General features: G+C 42.2%; 1 protein-coding gene and 1 long non-coding RNA gene across 7 annotated transcripts in view; both read left to right on the top strand.

Moving 5' to 3' along the window:
* GRIN2A (glutamate ionotropic receptor NMDA type subunit 2A) overlaps nt 1-27,331 on the top strand; it is a 431,556-nt gene that overhangs the window by 369,166 nt on the left and 35,059 nt on the right. For all 6 annotated transcript variants that reach the window (XM_028840946.2, XM_028840945.2, XM_077987200.1 and 3 more), the window contains one exon: nt 16,267-16,454. In XM_028840946.2, the coding sequence (XP_028696779.1) occupies nt 16,267-16,454 (188 nt within the window). The remainder of the gene's footprint in view (nt 1-16,266; nt 16,455-27,331) is intronic.
* LOC144338374 (uncharacterized) lies at nt 1,226-5,385 on the top strand. The gene is made up of 2 exons (XR_013412405.1): nt 1,226-2,399; nt 2,541-5,385. It is a non-coding gene; the product is annotated as an uncharacterized LOC144338374 (long non-coding RNA).

Genomic DNA, 27,331 nt, shown 5'->3' with positions numbered 1-27,331 from the left:
CCCTCCCGAGTAGCTGGGATTACAGGCTTGCACCACCATGCCCTGTCAATTTTGTATTTTTTTAGTAGAGACAGGTTTCTCCATGTTTGTCAGGCTGGACTCAAACTCCCAATCTCAGGTGATCCACCTGCCTTGGCCTCCCAAATTGCTGGAACTACAGGCGTGAGCCACCGCGCCTGGCCAGGAATGTCCAGTTTTATTAGCGCTTCTAGTGATTCAGATGTAGGTAGTCCATGTCTTTGGGAGGTTAGCTAGTTGACTGTTGAGAGATGGAGTTCTGTAGTGACTAAACAGGACAAGGAAGAGGAAGGATATTTCAGGAGGAGGGTGCAGGATGGGTGATGTGGCAAAATGTAAGTTTAGGTTTAGGCATATTAAGTTGGAAGTGCCTTTGGGACACATCATCATATCTGCAGGCATCTTTGCACTTAATGCGACCTTACAATTAGTGAACTGCAGCCCTGAGCACTTCACATGCCTAATCTCAATCCTCACAACACCCCTACGATCTGGATACCATTAATATCGCTTTTAAGAGATGAAGAATCTGAAGTTCACCATTGTTAACCTAATTACCCAATAGGCTATTCAGCTAAGTAACTACATTGCAGAATTAGTAAGTATGGAAGTTAGGCTTACTTCCCTACTTGGAAATGCCACCCTAAGCAGTTGGAAACGTGGGATTATGGTTCAGGGGAGAGTTGAAAACTAAAGTTAGATATTACGTATGTGCATACATGATAGAGTACATATCCTGTTAATTGATGATCTGAGAATTGGTGAAATCACAGCATTATTTCTATCCTCAAAAGAAACTGGTTCTGGGATATTGGCATTCCCAAGGCAAAGGTGAACCAGAAGAGTATAAGGATCTTCACTGAAGTTCAGTTGCTCAGCAGAGCAAATTTTTTCAAAGATGCCATTTGAGCGGATTTTATTTGCTGTATTTTATCAGCCAAACAGAATCAAACACAAATGGTTCATTTCCAGCTGCTGAATTCGAAAGCGACCATAGACATCAGGATTCAGTGAGCTGTTCTAAATGGGATAGCATCATCTCCAGAGAAAATCAGATCGACAATGACCTGGTTTCTGAGATCCACCCCCACACTGCAAACAAAGCTCAAAAAAAATTGCTTCCACATCATAGAGTTAAGAAGTTTTTTCCTTAATAAAAACTCAAATAAACATAGACATCTGTTTTTTTTGTTTGGTTGGTTTTTTTTTTTTTTTTTTTTTTTTTTTTTTTTTTTTTGGTACTTGGAATTATTTCCTGGTAAGCTCTATTAAAACAACGTTAAAGGATTTTCAAGGCCACCTATAAAACCTTTTTTAAAGTAGAAAAAATTGTTGGGGGGGGGGAGTTAAATAAAGTGAGATCATAATTCTTTAAACTCAGAGATGGAAAAAAAGGTAAAAAGACAGACTAAAAAATATATCAAAATGTTATCAGAGATGCTGCTAGGTGATTGGGATGATGGACTTTACATTCTTTCACATTTAACAAATTTTCAGCAACACAGTATTACTTGCAATAGCTAGAAAAAAGTTTCTTCTGACTATAATTCTGTAGTTTTTCCTGCATTTCATTCTTGTATTGTCAACGCGTGTATACAATTCATACAAGTTGAATCAGTGCATATGCAAATTTGTTTTGCTTTTTGCAATCAAAGTGGACAGTTCTGTTGTTTAGTTTCCACATTTAAGGACCAGGTGATAGTTTCATTGAGCTAGAGGAATATTAATTAATTTAGCTTTTACTGCTTTGTGTTTTCATCATGCCTTAACTAGCACTGAAAGGTACTACAAGAAATAGTTATTTTTGAAAAGGTTGCTGATATGGTTATTATAGGACAGCTTGTGGAGAATGTCGTCCTGTGGCATCCCTCACACTTCTGTACAATGAAGAGCATTGCTTTGTTCTGTTTGAGGCATGCTTTGATCTTGTGGACAACACAATTCTTGTAATAACTTACAGGTTTCTTTTTGCTTGGACTACCGCACAATTCAGAGCTTAATGCATGATTCTTTTTTCATAATTGTGGAGCCTGTGGCCTGAGTATCTGTTTACTGACTTTCCCTAAGGCCGAGCTACTATTCCACTTCTGAATTCACTTAACTCCAATTGCTTTATCCGTATATGTAAACCTTATTCTATTACAGTGAATGTGAGCTACCTGAATTGCTTTGGACACAAAGCAATTCTTGTTTTTTATTTTTTTTTATTGTTTGTTTTTATTTTTATTGTTTGTTTATTTCTTTTTTCTTTCTTTCTTTTTTGTTTTTGTTTGAGACAGAGTCTTGCTCTGTTGCCCAGGCTGGAGTGCAGTGGTACTACCTCAGCTCAGTGCAATCTCCATCTCCCAGGTTTAAGTGATTCTCATGCCACAGCCTCCCAAGTAGTGGGATTACAGGTAGTGGGATTACAGGGGTGCACCACCACACCCAGTTAATTTGTGTATTTTTAGGAGAGATGGGGTTTCGCCATGTTGGCCAGGCTGGTCTTGAACTCCTGGCCTCAGGTGATCCTCCCACCTCAGCCTCCCAAAGTGCTGGGATTGCAGGCATGAGTTACCGCACCCAGCCCAAGTGAGGTATTTCTAACCAACAGGTACCATTTATTGGGAGCTTACCTAAGTGCCAGGTACTGTTTTAAATGCTTTGCCTCCATTATCTAACTTAAACATCATGACAACCCTATATGACGGTGACTATCATGATTTTCATCCACCTTTGAGGAAACAGGCATTGACAGATTAAGCAGCGTGTCTGGGATCAATCTTACTGCAGAGCCCATGCTTTGATTCCCAATGTAAACAAAATAAAAAATATGACTGTTCTCATAATATTCCACAATTAAGGCCATTTCTAATTGCCCACCATTATACAAAACCTAGTACCAATTTTGTTCATATTTTTACTTCAAAAGATCTCTTTTTTTCTTAAAAATCTTTACTACTGTTTCAAAAGGGCTAATGTTTCTTCTTCCATTGAAATGAGGAAAATAAATGAATGCATGGAGCTAGAGGGTGGAGGAAGTGAATTTCTTCTATTCGAGCCAAGCCACAGGAAGCACATGGTCAGAAAATTCCTCTTGGGGAAGAACTGTGAAGAAGCAGGAACTCCCTGGCAGGTTCTATATCCTTAGGGATAACCTCTTGTTTGTTTTTGTTTGTCTGTTTGAGACAGAGTTTCACCGGGGCTGGACTGCAGTCACGAGATCTCAGCTCACTGCAACCTCCGCCTGCCGGGTTCCAGTGATTCTTGTGCCTCAGCATCCCAAATACTGGGACCACAGATGTGCGCCACCAGGCCTGGCTAATTTTTGCACTTTTAGTAGAGACAGGGTTTTGCCACGTTGTTCCAGACTGGTGTCAAACTCCTGACCTCAAGTGATCCACCTGCCTCGGCCTCCCAAAGTGCTGGAATTACAGGTGTGAGCCCCCACACACCTGGCCCACCTCTTGTTATTGCTTGCTGAACTCACATGGGAACTTCAAACATGTGATCTCATTTCCTCCTGATTCAACTCTGCCAGACAGTCATTTTCTCCATTTGTAGAGGAGGACACTGAAGTTCAGGCAGAAGCCAGAGCTCATCCGAAGGTTAACATCTAGTGAGTAGTAGTGGCAGCATTCAGTTGAAGACCTAACATCTTTTCTGACCCGTGATGTTGTGCTAATCCTCTGCTTGTCCTGAGAAGGGAACAGCTTGGCAAGGGTTGTACCTATCTGTTACAAGGTCGTGGGGTTAGGAGCTGGGAAGTTGCTCTTGCCCATGAAGCATTGCAGATTTGGAATAGCTCAGCTTCCTTTCTCCCCACCGTAAAATTATAAACACATCTCCACTGACCCAGGTGCTAAAAAGGTCATGGTGTTAATGTATCAGCCCTGTGTGTTCTCTTGCTGCAGGGAGAAGTGAGTTTTCCTGGCACTGGGCTCACTCAGGCCACCGAAAGCCTCTAGCACAGGTTAGAAGACACTGTTTACACCCCATGGAAAGTGCCCGGGGCCAACCCCGGACAGCTGCCTCTCCCAAAGCAAGCCCTGCCTCCTTCCTCGTGTAGAGAAATGCAGGTGGAGGAGTGATAGGAACTCAGGTACTGCACCTTCAGGTGCCCCCAGTGAAGTAGTTTCCTAGAGTGGCCATAACAAATGACCACAAGCGTGGTGGGATGCAACAACAGAATTTTATTATCTCAGTTCTGGGGGCCAGAAGCCCAAAATCAAGGTGTCAGCAGGACCTTGCTCCCTCTGAAGGCTCTAAGTGAGGGTCATTCCTTGCCTCCTCCAGTTTCTGGTGCCTCCAGGTATCTCTTGGCTTGTGGCTGCATCACTCCAATCTCTGCCTCCATTTGCAGGTAACCTTCTTCCCTCGGTATGTCTCTTCTTCTAAGGACTCCAGCCATTGGAGTTAGGACCCACCCTAAATCCAGGATGACTTATCTCAAGATCCCTAAATAATTATATCTGCAAAGACATGATTTTCAAATAAGGGCATACTCTGACGTCCCAGGTGGACATGAATTTGGAGGTATACTCACCTAGGCTGTAGTGTGGTTTTCCCATCATCACCTCCTGATAGGTGTCTGACATCAGCACTGCCAGAGGAGGCTGTCCTCAGTTGTCTTGGGGACCAGGGGAAGAGGCGATGCTGTCCAGTACTTTATCTGGGTATGCTGTGAGGAGTGGTGTTGTATTCCACAGGGATGCACAGCAGAGAGGTATGCAAAGTGGATTCTTGCTTGTGAACTCCCACCATCACGTGGTAATTGTGCTGGCCGATTTCCCGTACCATCCCTATCCCCTGCCTCCTGGTCTCGGTTGTTTAGGTAGCCATCACTCCATGCCAGGAGGTATTTTTCTTTTTGAGACAGAGTCTGGCTCCTTCACCCAGGGTGGAGTGCAACAGCACGATCTCGGCCCACTGCAACCTCCACCTCCCAGGATCAAGCAATTCTCCTGCCTCAGCCTCCAGAGTAGCTGAGATTACAGGTGTGCACCACCATACCCAGCTAATTTTTGTATTTTTAGTAGAGATGGGGTTTCACCATCTTGGCCAGACTGGTCTCAAACTCCCGATCTCAGGGGATCCGCCCTCATCAGCCTCCCAAAGTGTTGGGATTACCGGCATGAGCTACCGTGCCTGGCTCCAGGAGCTTTTATGAGTGCATTACCTGTAACTCTTCATTTAATCTTCACAGCTTCTCCGTGAGGTTGGCATGCCTGGCATTTCCACTATATAGATAAGTTAAGTCATGATGCAGGCACAGTGATGGTAAGCTTCAGAGCTGGGATTTGAACTGGCTCTAGGAGTTATGCCCTTAACCATTTTGCTATATTGCTTCTCATTAAAAAATATATCCTCATTGTAAAAAAGAAAAAATGAAAATACGGATAAGGAATCATTCCTTTGGCTTGGCATCTCAATGCCAAACTGTTATCTGTTTGATGTACGTTCCATTTCTCCCAGACTTTTATTATATGCATTTGTATGTGTTTTTGTTTTTGTGTGACGGAGTCTTGCTCTGTTGCCCAGGCTGGAGTGCAGTGGTACGATCTTGGCTCACTGCAACCTCCGCCTTCTAGGTTCAAGTGATTCTCCTGCCTCAGCCTCCTGAGTAGCTGGGACTACAGGGGTGTGCCATGATGCCCAGTTGATTTTTCTATTTTTAAGAGATGGGGTTTCACCATGTTGCCCAGGCTGATCTCAAACTCCTGACCTTTAGTAGTCCACCCACTTCGGCCTCCCAAAGTGCCGGGATTACAGGGATGAGCCACCGTGCCCAGTCTGCATTTGCATATATTAATGTCTGCACATAAGAATACAATTTTATTCTGTGGAATGCTGTCAAACTCTATGCAGTATGTCACAGTTTGGTTTTCAGTGAACGATATATTTTGGAGAGGTTTCCATTTTTTGCCTTCATTCTCTTTGACTGCTGGAAAGAATTCTATGATATGCATGCATCAGTGGTTTTTTTAAGCATTTTCTTCTTACTAGATTTTTTTGGGGGATGGGATGAGGGCTATCAGTCATATGACTGTGTTAAGGATCATTGGGGATTCCTCTGTGTACCCCTACAAGTGGTTTTCTAGGACTGAAACCAGGACATAGAATTTCTTGGTGTAAGTATTTATATTTTCTGAAAGCCTTCAAACTTATATAGTCAATTTATTTGATTTGCTTATTTTTATATTTTCTGAGTGGATTTTGGAGTAAAAAATGCCTACTTTAACATTCTGTCTCTAATACCAGCTGTGTGACCTTTGGTGAATTAAATAACTTCCCTGAGCCTAATTCCCACATGTGTAAAATCCCACTTCCTGGAATTCCTCTGAGAAATAACTAAGTTGACTTATGGAAAGTACCCTGCACTCTATCTAACACATAATAGCATTTTCACAAATCTCGATGTTTTTCATAATCTCTCTTTCACTCTCATGTTTTCTGGCCCCCGGGAGTCCCTGTCTTTCAGTCCTCTCTGTGTGACAAGTTCTGTGGTGTCATCACTACTAACAGTATGATGGGGTGCTTAAAGGCTAAGCATCCTGGATTCAAATTCTCACTCCAGTAACATCCAGTGTTGGGACCTTGGACAAATTAATTAACATCTTAAACTACAGTTTTCCGCTCTTATAAAATTATACTAATTGTGCTGCCTTCACTTAGAAGTGCATTGCAAAGATTAAATGAGATATTCAGGCAAAGAGTCCAGCACATAGTAAATGTTCAAGAAAAGTCTGAACAAAGGAAACCTTTTTGAGCCATCTTTCTAATATTATAAAAATGCTATGCTTCATGAAATCGGCAGCAGAATGGTTAGCTCTGATCCCAACCCTTGAAAAGTCCACTCTAAGAAGCTCCATAAAGAGTAACATTCCAGAAAGAACCAATACTGTGCCGATGTCAGAGCGTGAGTTGTGGTGAAGAAAATACAGTATTGCATAGTGCTTTGCAATTCACCAAATTAATGACTGTGACTTCATTCAACCAGTGCACCAACATAGGAGACGGATTATGTTTTCCTTCCTGTCAGATGGGGAAATCAAGGCTTAGAGAAATATTTAGACTTGCCCAACTTTCCACAAAGTGTGCAGAGCCAGTTCTCTGACCCTGCGTCCCAGCAGAGGCCTTGTACTGGAGGAGCCCGGCAATGGTGTCCTGAAGGCGCACTGCTTTGGTGAGTGACAGGCCGGTCTGGAAACATTGAGCAGAGATCTCTGGGCCTCAGTGTCCTCATCTGAAAAATGAAGAGACTGGATTACATACTCTGTCAACTCCTTGGGCATAGTCAGTTTGGGTCCAACATTAAATTTAACAGATACAAAGTACTTACAGCTAGATGGATTTGCTCAACCATTTCAGTCCTTCCCTCTCTTTGAAATTAGCAGTCAATAGACAAAGTGGGTACATTCCATCTCTTGGGTATTCTTTCTGTCTCTCTCTGTCTGTCTCTCTCTATCCCCACCCTCCCTCTTTCTTTCTCCCCCTCTCCCTCTCTCTCTCCCTCTCTCTCTCCCTCTCTTTCTCTATTAGCCCATTTTCACACTGCTGATAAAGACATACCCGAGACTGGGTAATTTATAAGGAAAAAGAGGTTTAATGGACTCACAGTTCCATGTAGCTAGGGAGGCCTCACAATCATGGTGGAAGGCGAAAGGCATGTCTTACATGGTGGCAGGCAAAAGAGAATGAGAACCAAGTAAGAGGGGAAAACTCTTCTAAAACAATCATATCTCATGAGACTTATTCTCTCCCATGAGAACCTTATGGGGGAAACTGCCCCCATGATTTACTTATCACCCACCAGGTCCCTCCCACAACAGGTGGGAATTATGAGAGCTACAATTCAAGATGAGATTTGGGTGGGGACACAGCGAAACTATATCACCGTCCTTCTCACTCCCTCCTCATCACCTTCTTCTATCCTCTTTCTCTTTGTTTCTTTCCCTCCTTTTTTTTCTCTTAGTTTCTTGCAATTAATATATCTCACTTTTTATTCTCTCCCTGTCTGTACCTCACTACTATCTCTTTCTCCTTCTCTGTTTCTCTTTCTCACTTTCTCTTTCTCATCTTTTCTTCTTTCTCTCTTTCTGTCTCTGTCTTCCTGTTTTGCTTGGTACCTCCTTCCATCTGGATCTTTTCCTCCTGCCTAGTTCTCTTCCTCTCTTTTATCCTCTCCTCTTCTCTGCTTCTTACCACCTCTGTCTTATAAAATTGCTCAGGATTTATTCTCAGCTAAAAAATAAATATTAACCATCCATCTTTTTTGCCCAATTCACAGTGATTATTATTGGTAGAAATAACCCACACAAAGTAAACTGACAAGAGCTGAAAGCACATAGGGTGAAATTTGGTATTGACTAAAAATCCATAGATGACTCAAATCTTCTCAGCTAATTTTGGTTCTCTGTACAATTTTGACCCAGGAGAATTGGACTTAGTGGAAATAATAACCACAAAAGGGAACTCAAAATGTCAGAAGTTATAAATTAGTAAAATTTGTTGTGGTCCAAATGCTGATTGATGAAGCAAATATTTATAAAATTTAAACACAAAAGAATTGACCCCAGTAAAAATGCTTCCAAAAAAATTGGAAACGATTTAACTATGCTATGCAAGACATCGATCGAGGAATTAAATTAGCTTAATGGAGTTTGCTTTGAAAAATGCTTCCTTTGTGAAAATTCATCAATGTTGGTATAACTCTGACTTTAGAGTTTGTATTCACAAACCCAGAATCAAAATGTGATTCTAGGCCATTTTCCCAAAGCCAGTTTTAGGCCATCCTGTGCTGATGGCAGATAGTCTCTGTATAGGTTGAGTGTCTCTTGCCCAAGTAAACAATTTCAAAGGTTGTCATGCCCCAGTGGTACCATTTCTGGGGATCATGAATGCCCTTCCCCGATGGGTACCTGGTGGTGCTCCACACCTCCACTGCTTCTCTCTGCATAGTGATACCACCACTGCCAGACAATCTCCTAAATCCCATCGGCATCTGCAATTACAAACAAAACACCTTCACTTCCATTTTAATCCATCCAACAGCCAGCCCTGTAATAAGGTATTATTTCCCGTCTTGCAGATGAGAAAACTGAAGCTCAGAGAGGTCCCATGACCGGGCTTCACTCATGGAGCTGGTGAAGGTAAATCTGAATTGTGTTCCCTGTTCCACAGTTGCCCAAACATGCCAACTGACCTCACGTGTTAATGTGTTTCTCTTCCTGGCAAGTGTTTGGTTTGACCTGAAAAAAATACATTCAGTTATCATCAAAGAGATGTTTTAATTTTCAGTAACATACACACACACACACACACACACACACACACACACGCTGGTTTCATTAATTCATCAAGACAAGCAGTGTCTTGTTAAAGGCTTCTTGAATGTTAATGAATGAATAATTAACTTTAACTATATAATTAGCCTTTAAATGTGCTGAGACCCCCAGAGAGCATCTGCAAACATGCATAAGAAGATGATGAGCTAAAACCGGAAACTTTTGATTAGGAAATGTCAAGTCACTTGACAATACAAATTCCCATCCCTAACGTGTCCATGCTTCGACTGTGGGGTATGGTCCTCCCCGGTGTAGGGACAATTAGATTTGCCAACAAACAGTCTTGGGGCTAGGATTGGACTTTCAAGGCCATTGTGCAGGTATAAGAGAGACCCACAGACTAAAGGAATGGGGTCAGATCTACACACTTGTGAAAGCTGTAGCAGCTCTTGAGGTCTGTCAATAAGTCTGGCAGGAAACCACTAGGTTAAAGTAGCATGGGGCACATGTGACATCCCTCCTTACCTTGCTTCTTTGCTAATTTACAGAGAGGAGGTCTTATTTCCCCCTCTCATTCTGAATTACTGTCATTTCTAATCATCTGTGCTCCTTGAGGAACTGCCGGTGATGGAGAAGGTAATGGCACCCGCACAGCCACTAAGACGCCTGGCAGGGGGTGAGCCTGTCATGCAGCCAGCATAGCGTGGAATTCATTTGGGCTCCAGCACTGCTCTAGCCCTCATGATGGAAAGCCAAGGTGTCTTTGGTCTGTCACAGACATTGGAGAAGAGTGATCACTCCTCTCCAACATCTTGTATAGGGAGTGGAGACAGAAAGGTGCCATGGACTCCAGTGTGTCAGATGGGATCTCTGTCCTCATCATGGGCAACATCCCACAGTTCTCAGACCTGACCTCTGAACCTCCTGCTACCCAGTGGGAGAAACACAACCCTGGTACCTGGTAGGAACTGAGAATGTGGCACAAAGACAATTTCCTCTTGAAAAAAGGAAGAGAACATGCACCAAGCAGAGAAGAGTAACTGAGTTCCCTTAGCTGTGTGTTTTTAATTGGGCTTTCAGTTGGCTGCTCTTGGTTCTAAGGAACCAGCCCCTCAATGGTGTTCCAAGCCAGTGCTGCCAATACCAGGCTGCAACAAGTCACTCTGCATCCAGCAGTCGCAGCTCAACCCCTCTAAATGCTGTTGGTCCACATTGGACCAATACTCTGACACTGTCTACTATGGAAACTAAGCACTTGAAATATGGCAGATTTCTATTTCAGGTGGCCTTTTTTCTCTTTCTTACCCTCCATCTTCAACAAGAAGCTATGGCCACCTACACCTAAATGTCTTCCGATGGACTGCAGTAGACTATGTTAGGGGCAAGAGTTTTCTATGAAGGTAACTCCAGCCCCTTAGATGACTGTGCGGCTGTTAGGAACGAGACAGATGAAGTGGAACAACCCACCACAACTATTGAAACTCTGGCTGCTCTGGCCCCATCCTTGCCTCTTCTTTCAAAACATTTGGCTTATTTATAGCTAAAATCCCCAATCTGAATTTCCTAAGTAATAGAGTTGCCTCCACTTACTCCACAAGTCTTATGGATAACATGGCTTGGTCACAGTGGTTATGTCAGTTGCCTTTGGTGTCAGACTGCGTAGGTTCCAATGCAACTTTTGACATGTATGGGCTGGGTGATGGTGCTGAGTCACTTTAATGCTCAGTGCTTCAGTTTCTCCATCTGACAATAGGGAAAGCAGTAGTATGCCCATCCCTGCACAAGGAGAAGGACCAAAAAAATATAATAATGCATATAAAGTATGCAGAACTGGATTTCTCCTATAGGATCCATAAAACTGGTGAGCCCCTTTGCCATAAAATCTGAATTTGATCAAATGCATTTATGTGTTTTGAGCATTTGTTTTGTTCTGAGCATTGCACACATACTTTACTTATATCACTTTATTCCCAACAGCCCTTTAAGGGCAAATAATGTTGGCTCTATTTTTCTTTCCTTTTATTTTTCTTTTTTTTTGAGATGGAGTTTTGCTCTTGTTGCCCAGGCTGGAGTGCAATGGCGCAATCTCGGCTCACTGCAACCTCCTCCTCCCAGGTTCAAGTTATTCTCCTGCCTCAGCCTCCTGAGTAGCTGGGATTACAGGCATGTGCCACCTCACCCAACTATTTTTTTTTTTTTTGTATTTTTAGTAAAGACGGGGTTTCTCCATGTTGGTCAGGCTGGTCTCAAACTCCTGACCTCAGGTGATCCACCCACCTCAGCCTCCCAAAGTGCTGGGACTACAGGTGTGAGCCACCATGCCCAGCAAGTTGGATCCATTTTTCATAGAGAAAACTGAGCCTCAGAAATACAGGTGCTTTGCCCAAAGTCCCTGATGACAAACCTCAGAGATTTAGGGGATTTTTATTTCTAACAACGGGAACAATTATTTTTTCCGATAGAAAACAGATCAAAAGTAGAATTTTTGGGTCAGAGCAAGAAGGGAGACCCAGAGTCCTGCTCCCTAAGCTTCCCCCTTGCTTGCCACGGAACATGTAGGGCTGTGCCGTCCACTGCCAATAGTCCATAGGCACGTGGGATCCCCTATGTTAAAATCTAAATCAATGAAATTAAACGAAATCTACAACTCAGTTGCACTAACCATATTTCAAGTGCTCAACATTCATAGTAGACCGTGTCAGAGCATTTCCAGCATTGCAGAAAGTTCTATTGGACAGTGTGGTCCTAGAGGGTTTTATAATATAAAGTCTGGAAATATCACCATGGAGCCCCAGGCTGCCTTAGCCTCTCTGAAACTTTTCTGCTCATAGACAGAATAGGAAAATAATAACAACAATAATAATCATATCTTGCTACTGGATAGTTGTGAGGCCTCAGTGGGATGATGTCTGTAAAATGCTAAGTATTTTATAAAACACCTTGCAGACAATGGCCATCTCTTTTTTTCAAAGTGATTATTAGTGATTCCATTTGCTATTATTTTAATTCATAGTTTGTTCCTGCATCAGTTTGCTCAGAATAATGGTCTGCAGCTCCATTCATGTCTCTGCAAAGGACGTGATCTTGTTCTTTTTATGGCTGCATAGTATTCAATAGTGTGTATGTGCCACATTTTCTTTATCCAGTCTATCACTGGTGGGCATTTAGGTTGATGCTGTGTCTTTGCTATTGTGAATAGTGCTGCAGTGAACATATGTGTGCATGTATCTTTATAATAGAATGATTTACATTCCTTTGGGTATATACCCAGTACAGATCTTTGAGGAATTGCCACACTGCTTTCCACAATGGTTTCACTAAACTACACTCCCATCAACAGTGTATAATCATTTCTCTTTCTTCATAACCTTGCCAGCATCTGTTATTTTTTTGACTTTTTAATAATAGCCCATTCTGACTGGTGTGAGATGGTGTCTCAGACAATGACCATCTCCCTTAAAGGGGACTGTGTATGCCCCAGGTTGTTTTTAAACATGCAGCTATCTGTAGCCATTGTGTGTAGGCCCCAGCTTTCTAGAGTCTAGAAACCAGTTCGTGTGGCCTTACGGTTTCCTTTCTGTGTTGTCATTACTTTGGTTCTGACATGGCCCTAAGATGACAGTCAGGCCATGGAGGGCTGGCCCATTTGTGCCCCTCCATGGCCAGACCCCTCTGAGAGCATGACCACCAGCCCACCCCAGTCATGCGAATGTGTAATTGCATTGGTCAGAGTCAACCACATCTTTTGCAGCTGTCCTGCCTCTGACTTTTCAGCATTGTGCTTTTACAAACTTTGTTCCCAAAGAAAACTTTCTTTATTCCTTGTACTCATATGTCTGTTTGTTGCTCAGCTCAAAAAGACCTGTCATGAAATATGGTACTGATTGGCAGATGTCTATGCCTGTCCATAAAATACCAACTTAAACTGCTTCTGGACAACTCTCATGTGGTTGCTAGGTACATGGTTAGATTTCCAGCCCAGCAGCACCTCAGTACACAGTGGCTTAGCAGGTTGGGAGAAGGTTTCACCCCATAAATTCCAACAGAGGGCCTTAATGTTTGAATGTGCCTGTGTGTACGTGTGTGTGTTTATGTTTATTTTTTGAGGAATGGAGAGATGAGTGTTGGGTGGGACTTAGAAAGTCTAAATAAAACCAAGGTTCTGTGTCTCCATGGCAACTTGGATATGGGAAGTATTGACGTTGCAAGTATCTCAGCTTTTTCAAGAGACCAACACCTTCCATGGCCCTAAGTCCTCAGGATACATGTGTTATCCAGAGTTTCAATTTCCCTATGGATAGCCACAGAAGATGTCTATTGGCTCATAGAATCTTAGAATGCCACAGCTGAACAAGTGTCTCAGCAAGACCACAATGACCACCTCCTCTCACAGAGGAGAAACCAGAAATCCAAAAGGAGAAAGTGACTTTCCTTAGGTTGCACCATCATCCTAGCCTAGACTAGAACTCAGGTCCCTTTTACGTACTACTCCAGTGTTCTTGTTACACACCTTACTCCCACGATACACAAATTACTTTTGACATTGTATAACTCTCCATCCCATATTTCTATAGGTCTCACTATTGCTGGCTGTTTCTCTTGACTTGCTGTCATCAAGCCAAGCTCTAGGTTGCTCTAGGTTACAACTGACAGTTCTAGGTTACCATCACTGTTGCCAATCAGTGCCCAGTTCTCTTCTGCTACTGCTTGATCTGATTCCCTTTAAATACTCTCAGAGCTTAATACCAAGTCTCTGATTCCCCCACCTTGAGATCAAAGCTTCAGAGTGTTTCTATGGATGAGACAAGTCCTACAGTTTTGCGCCACCTCAAACCATTATAGAAACAAAAAAATTAAAATGAAGAACATGGCTGTAAACCTGCCAAATAGTTTTGTTCCCATAGGGAGTCCTTCGGCAGCTGTCTCTGAAAGGATGCAGTATTTCACATCCTCTCTTTGCCATTTTTATTTTTATTTTTTTGCTTCACTGTTTTATGTTTTCTTGTTAAAGAAAGAAAGGCAATAAGGTTGAGAAAGTGTCATGAAATTGAGTCATCTCCAATTTAGTTTTCTTACTCATTTTAGAGTTGAGACGTTCATCCCTGCATTCCACAGTGATCATTTCAGCCTCGTTAAATAACTTTAACATTTGGAAACAATATCCAGGACCACTGATAGGGATCTAATCATAATTAGGGCCTGTAATCCCAGCACTTTGGGAAGCCAAGGTGGGTGGATACTTGAGGCCAGGAGTTCGAGGCCAGGAGTTCAAGTCCAGCCTGACCAACATGGTGAAACCTGTCTCTACTAAAACTATAAAAATTAGCCGGGAGTGGTGGCAGGCACCTGTAATCCCAGTTATTTGGGAGGCTGAGGCACGAGAATCACTTGAATCCAGGAGGTGGAGGTGGCAGTGAGCTGAGATCGTACCATTGCACTCCAGCCTGGGCAACAGAGTGAGACTCCATCTGAATAATAATAATAATAATATTTAGGCACAATTGTGCCCTTGGAGAGATTACCTGATCCTTGTTTTCTGGGGCATGCATAGGATTTCTAAGGAAATGATAACATTCCACATTTTGAACTGCATGGTGATTTCAAGGATATATACATATGTAAAAATTCATCAAGCATTTTATTGCACATACATTATACCTCAATAAAAATAAGTATATCAAAAAATTTAAAAGTGCTACGTTTATTGACGTGGAAATATATTCACTACGGAATGAGAGAAGAAAGCAATTTGTGAAATAGTTTGTGTGGCATAATCACATTTTCAGGATTAAAACAAGTGTTGGCAAACTACAGCCCATGGACCCATCTGTTTTCCTAAATAACATTTTATTGGAACAGAGCAAAGTTCGTTTATTTACACATTCTCTATGGCTGCTTTGGCACTATGTCTTGGTTTCCAAGGGCAGCCATAACAAAGGAATGCAACCTGAGTGGCTTAAACAACAGAAACGACTGTCTCGCAGCTCTGGAGGCTAGATGTCCAAGATCAGGGCATGTGCAGGACCACGCTTCCACCGAAGGCTCCAAGGAGGGATCTATCTGTTCCAGGCCTCTCTCCTGGCTTCTGGTAGCTCTTGGCTTGCAGCAGCATAACTCCAGTCTTCATATGGTATTCTCCCTGTATGCATGTCCGTGTTCAGATTTCTCCTTTTTATAAGGATGCCAGCCACAGTGGATTAGGGGTTCATCCTACTTCTGTATGAATGTTAGGGGTGGACACAGTGCAGCCCGTAACACCCTAGAACAGCAGAGTTTAATAGCTGCAACAGAGACTGTATGGCTCACAAAGCCTCAACTATTTATTATCTTGTGTTTACGGAAAAAAGTTCGCCAGTCTCTGTGTATGCGTCTTTGTGCATACTCAGTAAAAAGTTTGGAAGGCTGTTCACTAACAACAAAGGTTGCATCTGAGTTGTAGAATTATAGGTAGTTTTAATTTTAATGATTTTTAATACTTTTCTGTATTATTTGGATTTTTAAACATTCTGCAATAATTTCTGTATGATAAATAAGCAGCACACATATTTCTCTTGGGAGGAAAAAAATACCGTTCCTATTTAGTTCCTTTCTCCCTCACATATACTACCACCAAATTCTTCTGCCCCTTAGTGGTTTATTTTGTTCTGATGCAAACCTTTCTAAATAGGCCAGTGTTCTCCACTGTTGGGAGTGTTAAGGACAAACACTTAGCAAACCAGCAAACTCGACTGTTTACTCACTTGGGTATATAGATCCTTCATGTCTTTATTTAGCTGCCTCTTGTAAGTTGGAGAGAAAAGGTTCTGGCTTTTATCTTCTCATTAAAAATAGATCCTTTTATGATGAGGGGATGGAGAGGCCATGAGTCATCATCACCAGCATGAAAGAAAGTGTGTGATGCTTTCAGGATCAGGCCTCAGGAGCCAGACCCCGAGGTGGTACCTGGCCATCCCTCTGACCCCCTGGTTTCTTGTCATTTCAGGAAGCTGGATGCTTTCATCTATGATGCCGCGGTCTTGAATTACAAGGCCGGGAGGGATGAAGGCTGCAAGCTGGTGACCATCGGGAGTGGGTACATCTTTGCCACCACCGGTTATGGAATTGCCCTTCAGAAAGGCTCTCCTTGGAAGAGGCAGATCGACCTGGCTTTGCTTCAGTTTGTGGGTGATGGTAAGACCCCAGGTGACCCCTTTCTTTAGGGGGACTTGAGACCCTCGCACTTGCTCTGTTTGTTCCTGGGCTTCCCAGTAGATCTTTGCATGATGAGTTTGCTCCCTAAAAATATTTACTGAGTTCCTGTCACATGAAACCATGGTTCTTTAGATTGCTTATAATGGAAAGCAATTCTAGATAACTAAATTTAACAAACAAAAGTATTCTAAGGATACAGTCTCTCTCGGGGGATTTAGGAAAGAGTTAAATAGGTTTAGAAAAAGACAGGAGACAGAGCAGTCCTGGTGCCTTAAGTGGGAATTCATAGGCCTTATCTCTAGGGCCGTGGTTCTCAGAGGGTAAAGGGCAATTTTGTCCCCCAGGTGACATTTGGCAGTACCTGGAGACACATTCAGTGATCACGGCTGAGAATCTGCTTGCTGATCTCATGGGTAGAGGCCAGGGCTAGAAGATGCAGGGAAACACCTTACAGGGTTCAGGACAGCCCCTACATCACAAAACACAGAATTATCCAACCGCACATGTTGGTAGGCTGTGGTTGAGAGACCCTGCTGTACAAAATTACATAACTAGGCTGTAATCAGTCCCAATTTCATTCCAGAGAAAGGATTCCTGATGCATTTTGAGGTCAAAGACTCTTTCCTAGACTCACCAGGCATGACTCAGGGTGGGGTCAGGTTGTACCAACTTGGCAACTCATGTTCTTCTCCCATGGAGGAATGAAGGAAATTCAATCTCTGTTACAGCCTAATGAGACTGTGGCATTTATAGAACTAAACAGCCACTTGGGCTAGCTGTGTCACCAGAAGCATTTCCTCCTGTCTGCCCTTTCTACTTCATAGCTGGTAATCTCACTGTAGCCCAGAGTTTCCTGGCATGGCCTCTAGAGACTGGCCATGGCTTGGAATGGCAGGTTGGTTTCCTTTTCATTAATAACACTGAGGACATGGAAAAAGCAAAGTCAGCTCAGATAGCAGGTTAACACCAAAAATGAGCTCAGTATGAGGGGGATAGAAAGGCTCAGGCCAGAGGGCAGAAGCACCATTCTAATAGGTGGAGGCTATATTCAGAGATGGTTACTGAATGTGCTATGCTGGGCTAGAGGTGGGAGAGAAAAATCTAGTTACCACTACGGTGAAATGCAATATCAAAATAGGCAGAGGTTAGCTAGTGCGTAGGGTTGGTGTGAATTTGAATGAAGTGCACAATTACTTCTGGCTTCTTATCTGCTTTCTATTCACAGAATTAAATCCTAGATTCTCACAGTGCCATCAAGCATGCGAAAGGTGTTTTATATTTAACTCCCAAATAAGAACATCTGAGTCTTTGAATTCCCCTTAGGGCATTCGTACCTTCCTCAGATCACTGGCCATGTTCTCTGTTGTGTAATAATGATTTGTGGCTGTGTTGGTCAGCTTTTTGCTGTGAGATCTTAGAGGCGTACAACAATAAGCATTTATTTTCCTCATGGTAGCGCAGGTTGAGTGGAAAAGCTCTGCCTGGGGTGGGGATAGTGCCTCTGCTTCCTGCCACAAGCCCATGATTCAACAGTGTGGTCTCTGCTCCACACGTGTTTATGCTGTGTCTCAGGCTGAAAGGGTAGCAGCTACCTGGGGAAACTCTTTTCCTGGCTATGGCAGAAGCACAGAAAGGAATGCCTAGCTGCACAGGCACATTTCAAGCTGCTGCTTGGTCATGTTCATGTCTGCTAATATCCTTCTGTCCAAAGCAAGTCAGGTGTCCAAGTTCATGGTCAAGGGATTGCGGGTATGCTCTACCTTTCATATGACAGATTTTGAAGTTTTATTGCAAAAGTGTGGACACTGAGAGTACACTGAAGAATTGGGGCCAAATGTTTTGCCTGTCACGGGGGTGGATAAACACCCTTACAGGGGGTGAACTACTCAGCGAACAGGAGTCTTGTTTCCAGCATTAAAACAAAACAGTGAACATCACAGGTAATTGGTCAATAAAGGGTTGAATGAATAAATACGTGTGTAGATGAATGGTTGATATTAAGATGTATTTCATTCGGCAGGAAACTTTTAAATGTGATAGGTATCTGTCAAATAAGTGAGTTCTAACTCTAGCCCCACCCACCATTGGTGTCATTCTCGAACCATCTATTATAAAACAGCTAACATATTTAGGGACTTGGATATGTCAATCATCATACTGGATGCATTACATATGTTCCTCAATGTAATCTTCATAACCTTATGAGGTTAAATGTTGCTTATTCCCACTTTACAGAGGAGGAAATTCAATCTCAGAGGGCAAATCCCCTAGCTAGTAAGGGGCAAAGCTTCTACTTCAGGGACCTTCCTCTGGAAGGGGACCAATTAGGGAAGACTGTTGTTACATTTAATTCTCTAAGATATCTATCAAAGATGACTAATTCAACTCTTGAGATGTGTAAATCCTTTAGGAAGGAGTAGTTTAGTGCACATCTGAACTAAATCTGTTGCATTTACAAATACTTCTGTGAAAGAAGTGATCTTTTTTAGCCTCAGTTTATTCATCTGTGAAAGGATACATAAATATTTACCAATAAGGTTGGTGTGAAGATGAAATGGGAGAATATATGTCAAGTGCATAGCTTAGCATAGACCCTGTAACATAGAAGTGGTTCAATAAATGTTAGCCATCACCATCGTTGTTACAGAAAAGGGGTGCTGATGTAGATCTCAAGAGAGGGTTCTTGGATCTCATGCAGGAAAGAATTCAGGGCGAGTCCATGGAGTAAAGTCAAAGCAAGTTTATTAAGAAAATGAAGGAATAAAAGAATGGCTACTCCATAGACAGAGCAGACCCAAGGGCTGCTGGTTGCCCATTTTTATGGTTATTTCTTGATGACATGCTAAACAAGGAGTGGATTATTCATGCGTCCCTTTTTTAGACCATGTAGGGTAACTTCCTGACATTGCCATGGCATTTGTAAACTGTCATGGCGCTGGTGGGAGTGTAGCAGTGGGGATGACCAGAGGTCACTCTCTTTGCCATCTTGGTTTTGGTGGGTTTTGGCCGGCTTCTTTACTGCAACCTGTTTTATCAGCAAGGTCTTTATGATCTATATCTTGTGCCCACCTTCTATCTCATCTTGTGACTTAGAATGCCTTAAGCCATTTGGGAATGCAGCCTAGTAGGGCTCAGCCTCATTTTACCCGGCTCCTATTTAAGATAAAGAGTTGTTCCGGTTCACACACCTCTGATATCATTATTATCATTATCATCATCATCACCATCACCATCATCATCACCATCAGTCATTATCATCATCATCATCATGACCAATGCCATCATCCTCATTACCACCATCATCACCACCATCATCATGGCCGTCACCACCACCCTCCTCCTCCTCTTCATCCTTCTCCTTCTCATCATCACCATAGTTGCCTGTGCACTACTCTAGTATCAAACAACTTCTTTAGTGTTGCACTGGCAATAATATAGTCAAGTTAGTAACATAGAAACGACGTTTGTGGTGCTAAACATAAAGGTCTTCTTTGCATCAAATAAAAAATAAACAGTAAAAGCATCCAGATGGGCCAGGGGTTTGTTGATATACTTACAGAACATCTAGGTTCTCATAGATATTTTCTGTTCTGGCTCATTGCCTTCCTGGTCAGACTGTTGGGTTTGGGAAGTGTGTCTTTTCAGCTTCCTCTCTTGAGGCCATCTGGAGGCAAAGACTTGGGAGAGAAAATGCCATTGCTCCAGGGGGTGTCTCCAGATGATCTTCCCGGAAAGCCATGACCAATTCTGAATGTCTCTCTAGGAGTAAATACATGAATTAACACAGCTGCATAAATATTTCACTTATCGTATGCAGCTTCAGCAGGATTAATTATGCTCTAAAATTAGATGTGTAAAGAGCACAGTGCTGAGCAGTACCTAATTATTTATCTAGAATGGAGTGTTTATCTCTTGTTATACAGTAGCTTCAGTGGACGATTATGAGTCTAATGAGTGTCAAAAGTATAAAAATTTTCCTAATGAGCTGTGTAAATATAACATTTGAATGGAGTGTTTGGTTACTGAGGGAACCTCTTACGTGAAGCCTGCCACGCATTTCCCTAGGAAAAAGACTGCTCATCTGCCTGGAAGCATACACAAGATCCTAGCAAGATGTGGCCTTCCTTTTCCCATCTAATTGTCTGTGGTCTTTCTAAAATGGTAGAGTGCACCATGGCATCTTTGAGTCTCAGTCCTGGAGTAGCAGTGCTCATTGGCATTTTCCGGCATTGATCAGCATCGATACCCAACACTTACTGAGAAACAGATGCCTTCGTAGGCACTGATGTTCTAAGAAGGGGATGTCATGGTCTTTTTCTTCTTACCCTCAATGAACTTACAGTCCAGTAGGTTAACAGATGTATAAATGCAAAACATCTTATCCTAAAATTGAAACGTGTCTAGTAATTCACATATATAAATTTATGTCATATATGTATATATACACATATGTAGACATAAATACATATATACATACATGTGTTATATATGTGGTATATATTCTTATGTATGTATATGTATATACATATATATTCTTCTTAAGTGTGTTGGGTAGATGATAGAGTGGTCAAGGAGAAATACAAGACATAACTAGTATCTTTAAATATAAGAATAAAGGACAGAATGATTCATAAAGAAAACAAGTGTGGCAAGATTTAGACAAAAAATAGAATGGGCCAGGGTTCAGAGAAGCCTCTGCCATTTATTCATCCAGCACCCAGCAACTCTTTATTGAGTACCTCGATTCTGCTTGGTCCCTAAAAGGTGACACTTGAGTGAGAACCTGAAGACTGGGTAAGCCTTGGACTTAAAGAATGGCATTTCTGGCTTTGAAGTAAAGGTGAACAGAGGATCCCATAGGTCCCATCTATCTCATACATTTTGTGATTTTCAAAAAAATGATTCTGGGATTTGAAGAAGCGGAAGAAAGACCATAAAGGTCAAACCCTTCTGATATCTAGGGACCAGAAAACAAGATACCGAGAAGAACAAGAATGCCTAATTTTATTGTTCAGACACAAATGGTGCTGAGAAAAAGGAGGGAAAAAAATTGTTTTGGGGCCTCTCATCTATGGTTCAGCATTATGCCAAGCACATCACATATAATATCCTAGTAAGCCTTTATATAACATTCTGAAGTATCTCTTAGTATCTCCATTCCACAAAGCAGGACAATGAGGCTCCAGTGGGTCAAGTGAACTGCAGCAGAGCTTCTTTAGCTTTACCATGAGCAAGAATCACCTGGGGATCTTCCTAAAACAAAGACTCTGTTTCAGTGGGTCTAGGGTGGAGCCTGAGACCCAGCATTTCTAACAAGCTCCCGGGTGATGCTGATGCTACCAGCCAATGGACAACACCCTGTTCAGACTTTTATAGAGGTAACAATTGGCTCTAGTTCATCTGAGTCCAATTCTGATCATTTTTCCACTAAACCAAGCTGCAAGGAGAAACGTGGGTTGCAGGCGGCCGGGTCAGCTTAGCTATAAGTAATACTTTTTAGCATTGAGAAACATTTAATCTTCTTTGTATTTAGCTCAGTTTTAATGGTTGTGGATTTATTTTTAAACTCCAGTATACATTACTCGTCCCTGACATCTAGTCTGAGTTCATATAACACATAAAATTAGATGTATATATTATATATTTTAAAAATTATGTATATGGTATATTCAATTGCACCTATATCATATTTAGGTGTATATAATAGATTATATATATATTATATATATAGTATATGTGAAATATTCTAAAGATATGGCACATATATCTCTCTCATTGATATTATATTAGGCTAGGTGCAGTGGCTCGTGCCTGTAATCTTAACTACTCAGGAGCGTGAGGTGGGAGGATTGCCTGAATCCAGGGGTTCAAGATCAGCCCAGGCAACATAGCAAAAACCCATCTCTACAAAAACAATTTTAAAAATTAGCTGAGCATGGTGGTACATGCTTGTAGGCCCACCTACTCAGGAGACTGAGGCAGGAGGATTACTTGAGCTCAGGAGTTTGAGGCTGCAGTAAGCCATGATCATGCCACTGCACTCCAGCCTGGGTGACAGAGTGAGACCTCGTCTCCAAAAATAATAACATGAATAGAGTGACCAATTCAACCAATTTTGCCCGGACTCTCCAAGTTTTAAAACTAGTGACTGACCCTAGTTATATCATATTTGGACATATAATCATATGTTAAATATTTGAAAGATACAGATACACACACACACAATTTTAGTTCATCAGGTTCCCTCTGTTCCGTTTGTACTGCAACTTTTGCCAGCAATAATTCAGATTGGAGAGGACCACAAACCCTGCTCTCATGTTAATAAGGAGCCTTGCTGCAATGGACTCTAGAGCTTTAAAAGCACCGTTCAGCATAATGATGCTCACAGATCTTGGAGTCGGGGAGCCTTGGCAGGGAAGTCAATGGAGAAGCTCACTTTCTCCCTCTGAGTGGGTCAGTGTTGGCATCCTGAGTCCTTTTTTTGTTGATCACTCTTCCACTGAAGCATACAAGATAGCTTTTGACAGCAGGGGACCCCATGCTGGCAGACAGAGTAGAGAGTGTTTGTGTGGTTACAGAAGTCCTTGTATCTAATTAGAATTCTCATAAATTGCTCTGGGCCACTGGATGGGTTGCTAATATCCTCAACACTGCCCTTGATCAGCTTCCCAGCTTAATATCTTTGGGCTGACATCCGAGTCTAGGGTAGAGCTGGACAGTCCCACAGCTCAGGCAGTGATGACCACACATGCGTCCATCCTGAGGATGGCATATGCCTGAGAGGCCTTCACAGCAAGTCTTCTTGGGGCTGGCTTAGGAATGGTATGGCAGTGTGGATTGGGGAAATCCTTGAATGCCCCTTACCCCTGAATATTTTTTCCATTCAACTTTGTACAGCATCCAAAATTTCACCATTTGAAATTTTTTTTTAGATAAGTGTGGATTGCTGCATGCAACACCCTGTAAAAATGGAATTCCTCCTTCCTTCTTTTCCTAACCCCATTTCCTGATTTGACATCTCATCCATCCTTCAGCCTCTGTGCTCCTCTGTGAAGACTCCCATAAAGACCTCTAAGCTGGATACCCTGCCTGTGAACTCCATTATCTCCATGTTTGTGGCATTTAGCAAAGCAAGAGAGGTGAAATAAGTAAGATGAAGGTTCTGCAGTTTCCTAGTAGTGTGACCTGGGGCAAATTAATTTCTTAGAGTCTCAGTTTTCTCATTTTAAAATCAGAATTCTTTAAGAATTAAGTATGAAAATAAACATAAAGAAGCTAGCCCTGTGCCTGGCACACATTAGATGCCATTGTTGACCTCTCCATGTCCGCTAGCCACTTGAGTGCACTACATTATAGGTTCTTTGAGGGCATACACTATCCGTGTCCATCCTTGTTGCTATTCCCTTACTGCAGGACTCAGTGGAGCTTGGCATACAGCGGGTACATAAACAAAACTTGTTTAATGAATGAAAAAATGAATGAATGAAGTAGAAAATACTGCAGATATACTTTTGCAAGACTTATGTCATCAATTTAATATCTTCTCTAATGAAAGGGACCATATTTTCTTTAGAAAGGACACTAGATACCTCTAGAGAGATGCAAGGAGGTAATCACTGAATTACTGCCAAACTTTTGAGAGTCTTTCCAAGCATCTTACCACTGTATTAACTACAAGATAGAGGCAAATTCCTCCATTGTCTTACTTGTATATTATAATAGTCAAATATCCCTATATTAAGCTCTTTAATGCAATATATGCAATATGCATATCAGGCATATCTATGCATATATGTAATATGTGCAATATGATGTATATAACCAACAGAATTATATATTCCCTGGCTTTTACAACTGTATTGGATCATAAATTGCTGCTTAGTCCAGTAATAGGGAAACCCGAAGCCAGAGAGGGGATACGACCTCACCTAAGGATGCAGTGAAGCAGTGCAGAGTTGAGGCTCAAACCCAGGTTCTCTGCCTCCTAGACAAATTATATATTAGAAACAAAATAAAGGGAACACAAAACCAGTGATGATCCTTTGTTCTGTTTCTTTGGGAAAGACTTAACCTCTGCAGTAGGAGTAAGGGTCATAGAGGACAGTTGGGGTATCTCCAGGCATATTGGTCAGCAGCCCTATCCAAATCATAAAGCTTCCAGTAGAATGAGCCTTGCTGTCTCCCAGGACCCCCTCCTTCCCTGCAGCACAGTAGAGGCAAGAGATAGGAGAAACAGTGTGGACTCCAAAGCACATGCTTTGTTTATTTCAGGCAAGACTGCATACTTATGCGGGGGACAGTAGGCAAGCTTCATGTCCATAATGTTCCCGGGCACACACCCTTGGTTTATGTCTTTCTTTGACAAACCAGCCCTGTTCACAGCTTCTCCCTTTCTTCCATGCAAACCTCTTCCAAACTCTAGCTCTAATCCCTTCCCTAAGGAGGAGCTTGTGAAATAAAACTGTGTTGCTCTACCCTTGATTTTTGCTGTACTTCACTGATGTGGTTTTGTTCATTGCAATGTCATTATGTCATTAGCATGAATAGAGAATTCTAAAACCCCAACAACCCGGAGTGATAATTGCACAGTTGTCTTAGCCAGACCCTTTGCCAAACTGGATCGAGCTCCTACTGTGTCCTTTGCTAAACTTGCTACTGCAGTCCTAAGAATTTAAACACTCAAAAGCGTCCTCCTTAATTTATTTGTGTGTGTGTGTGTGTGTGTGTGTGTGTGTGTGTGTGTGTGTGTTTCATATATCTTATCAACCAAGGTTTGTTTTCCAAATTCTCTAACCTTAGACAGGAATTCAGGTGTTCCCACATAGTAGTCAGCAACATAAGTCAGAACTCATGATTCTTCCATGTCCACCAGATCTAGGGAGGGTTCTGGAATATGGGATTCAGTCTCTTTAATCAAGAACCTGGGAGAGAGTGGCCAGGAACTTCAGAGGCCCAGAAATTAGGACCATGAGGCTGAAATCTGTGCTTTATTCTGCTGGTTTATGATGAAGAGGGTGACCAAGATAAAGTGTATTTCCTTTAGCATTTATCAAAACCCATGACCCAAATCCCACTTACTGCCTGGTTTTGAAAATAAAGTTTTATTGAAACCCAATCGCATGTAAAGCACAGTCATTGCAATAGAAACTGTAAGGCCTGCAAAGGCCAAAATGGTTATTATCTGGCCCTTTACAGAACAAGTTTGATGGCACCTAGTCTAGACTGTCTGGAGCGAGATAAGAAGGGCCGGGCGCAGTGGCTCACGCCTGTAATCCCAGCACTTTGGGAGGCTGAGGCAGGTGAATCAGGAGTTCAAGACCAGCCTTTTCAATACAGTGAAACCCTGTCTCTTCTAAAAAATACAAAAATTAGCCGGATGTGGTGGCGGGTGCCTGTAGTCCCAGCTACTCAGGAGGCTGAGGCAGGAGAATCACTTGAACCCAGGAGGTGGAGGTTGCAGTGAGCCGAGATGGTGCCACTGCACTCCAGCCTGGGCAACAGAATGAGACTCTGTCTCAGAAGAAAAGAAAAGAAAAAAAGAAAATAACAGAGTCAAAAAGTAAGGAAAGAGGGGAGAAAGGAAGAGATAGCAAAAAAAAAAAAAAAAAAAGGAGTAAAGGGAGAGAGAGGCAAAGAAAGAAGGAGTGGGAGAGGTAAGAGACGTTTGCTAAATGGTAGTTTAGGCAGTATTTAGCCTGTGCCTCCACAGAGCAAGCTGGTTTTATTAGATTGAGAATTAGCCATGTTGCAGATGAAACTGAAGATGTCTCAGAGCCGTCCCTGCTTCTCCTCAGCTCCAGTGTGTTGGTACAAAGCACAGACCACCGGGTGACTCACTCCTGCCTCGGAGATGTCTAATCTGTCTTTTGATGGCTTCCCTGCCAGCAATTCTTCCTGACATAGGTCCCTGTGTCCTCAGATGACTCAGCAACACCCATTACAACCAGCAGCCTCAGCCCAATTAAAGAGAGAAATGCAAAATAAAAATGGACAGGAGAGGAATTGCAGAGCATCTGAAAACCTCGTTTAAGAGGATGGGACAGTTTTCCATTTCTCCACATGGAAGTAGTTCAACAGCTACCATGATTGTTATAGATATTTGTCATAATGAGTAACACTTATGAGAAGGATAACTACATGTCACAAAAATCATCTCATTCCTTTATGTTTTTATCCACAAAAAGAGTCAAACTCTGTAAAATATTCGAAGAGATCTATTCTGAGCCAACTGTGAGGGCCATGACCCATGACACAACCCCCCAGGAGGTCCTGAGAACAAGAACATGTGCCCAAGGTGGTCGGGCTACAGCCTGGTTTTACACGTTTTAGGGAGACAAAAGACATCAATCAATACATGTGAGGTGTGCATTGGTGTAGTCTGATAGGGCAGGATAACATGGTGTGGGGTGGGGGAGTGGGGCACAAGTGAAAGGTAGAGTCAAAGTCCAAAGATTTTCTGATTTGCAATTGGTTGAAAGAGTTAAATTATTATAGAAAGGCCTGGAATCAAGAGAAAGGAGTTTCTGGGTTAAGAGAAGGGATTGTGGAGACTACAGTTCTCAGGTGCGTGAAGCCTCAGTGTTTTCTGTTCAGACCTCTAAAAGACCCTGGCCTCTCAGTCTCTTCAAGATCAGGAGGGCCTGGAATGGGGAAAGATCTTGTTATGTTAATAGAGAATATATATAGATGCAATTTTCCACAAGGATGGCTTTGCAGGCCATTTAAAAATATGGCAAAGAAACATATTTGGGGGTAAAATGTTTTGACTTCCTTCTTTATCTGTCATGTGATGTTCTGCCAGAGTCAAGTTGGAAACTAAGCCATGTTACATAGCATGGAATAAAACCCCTCTGATG

The sequence above is a fragment of the Macaca mulatta genome, chromosome 20 (assembly GCF_049350105.2).
Source record: "Macaca mulatta isolate MMU2019108-1 chromosome 20, T2T-MMU8v2.0, whole genome shotgun sequence".
In the NCBI taxonomy this organism is placed as follows: domain Eukaryota; kingdom Metazoa; phylum Chordata; class Mammalia; order Primates; family Cercopithecidae; genus Macaca; species Macaca mulatta.
The sequence above is the reverse complement of the archived record's forward strand: the minus strand, read 5'-3'. Positions and strand labels throughout refer to the sequence as shown.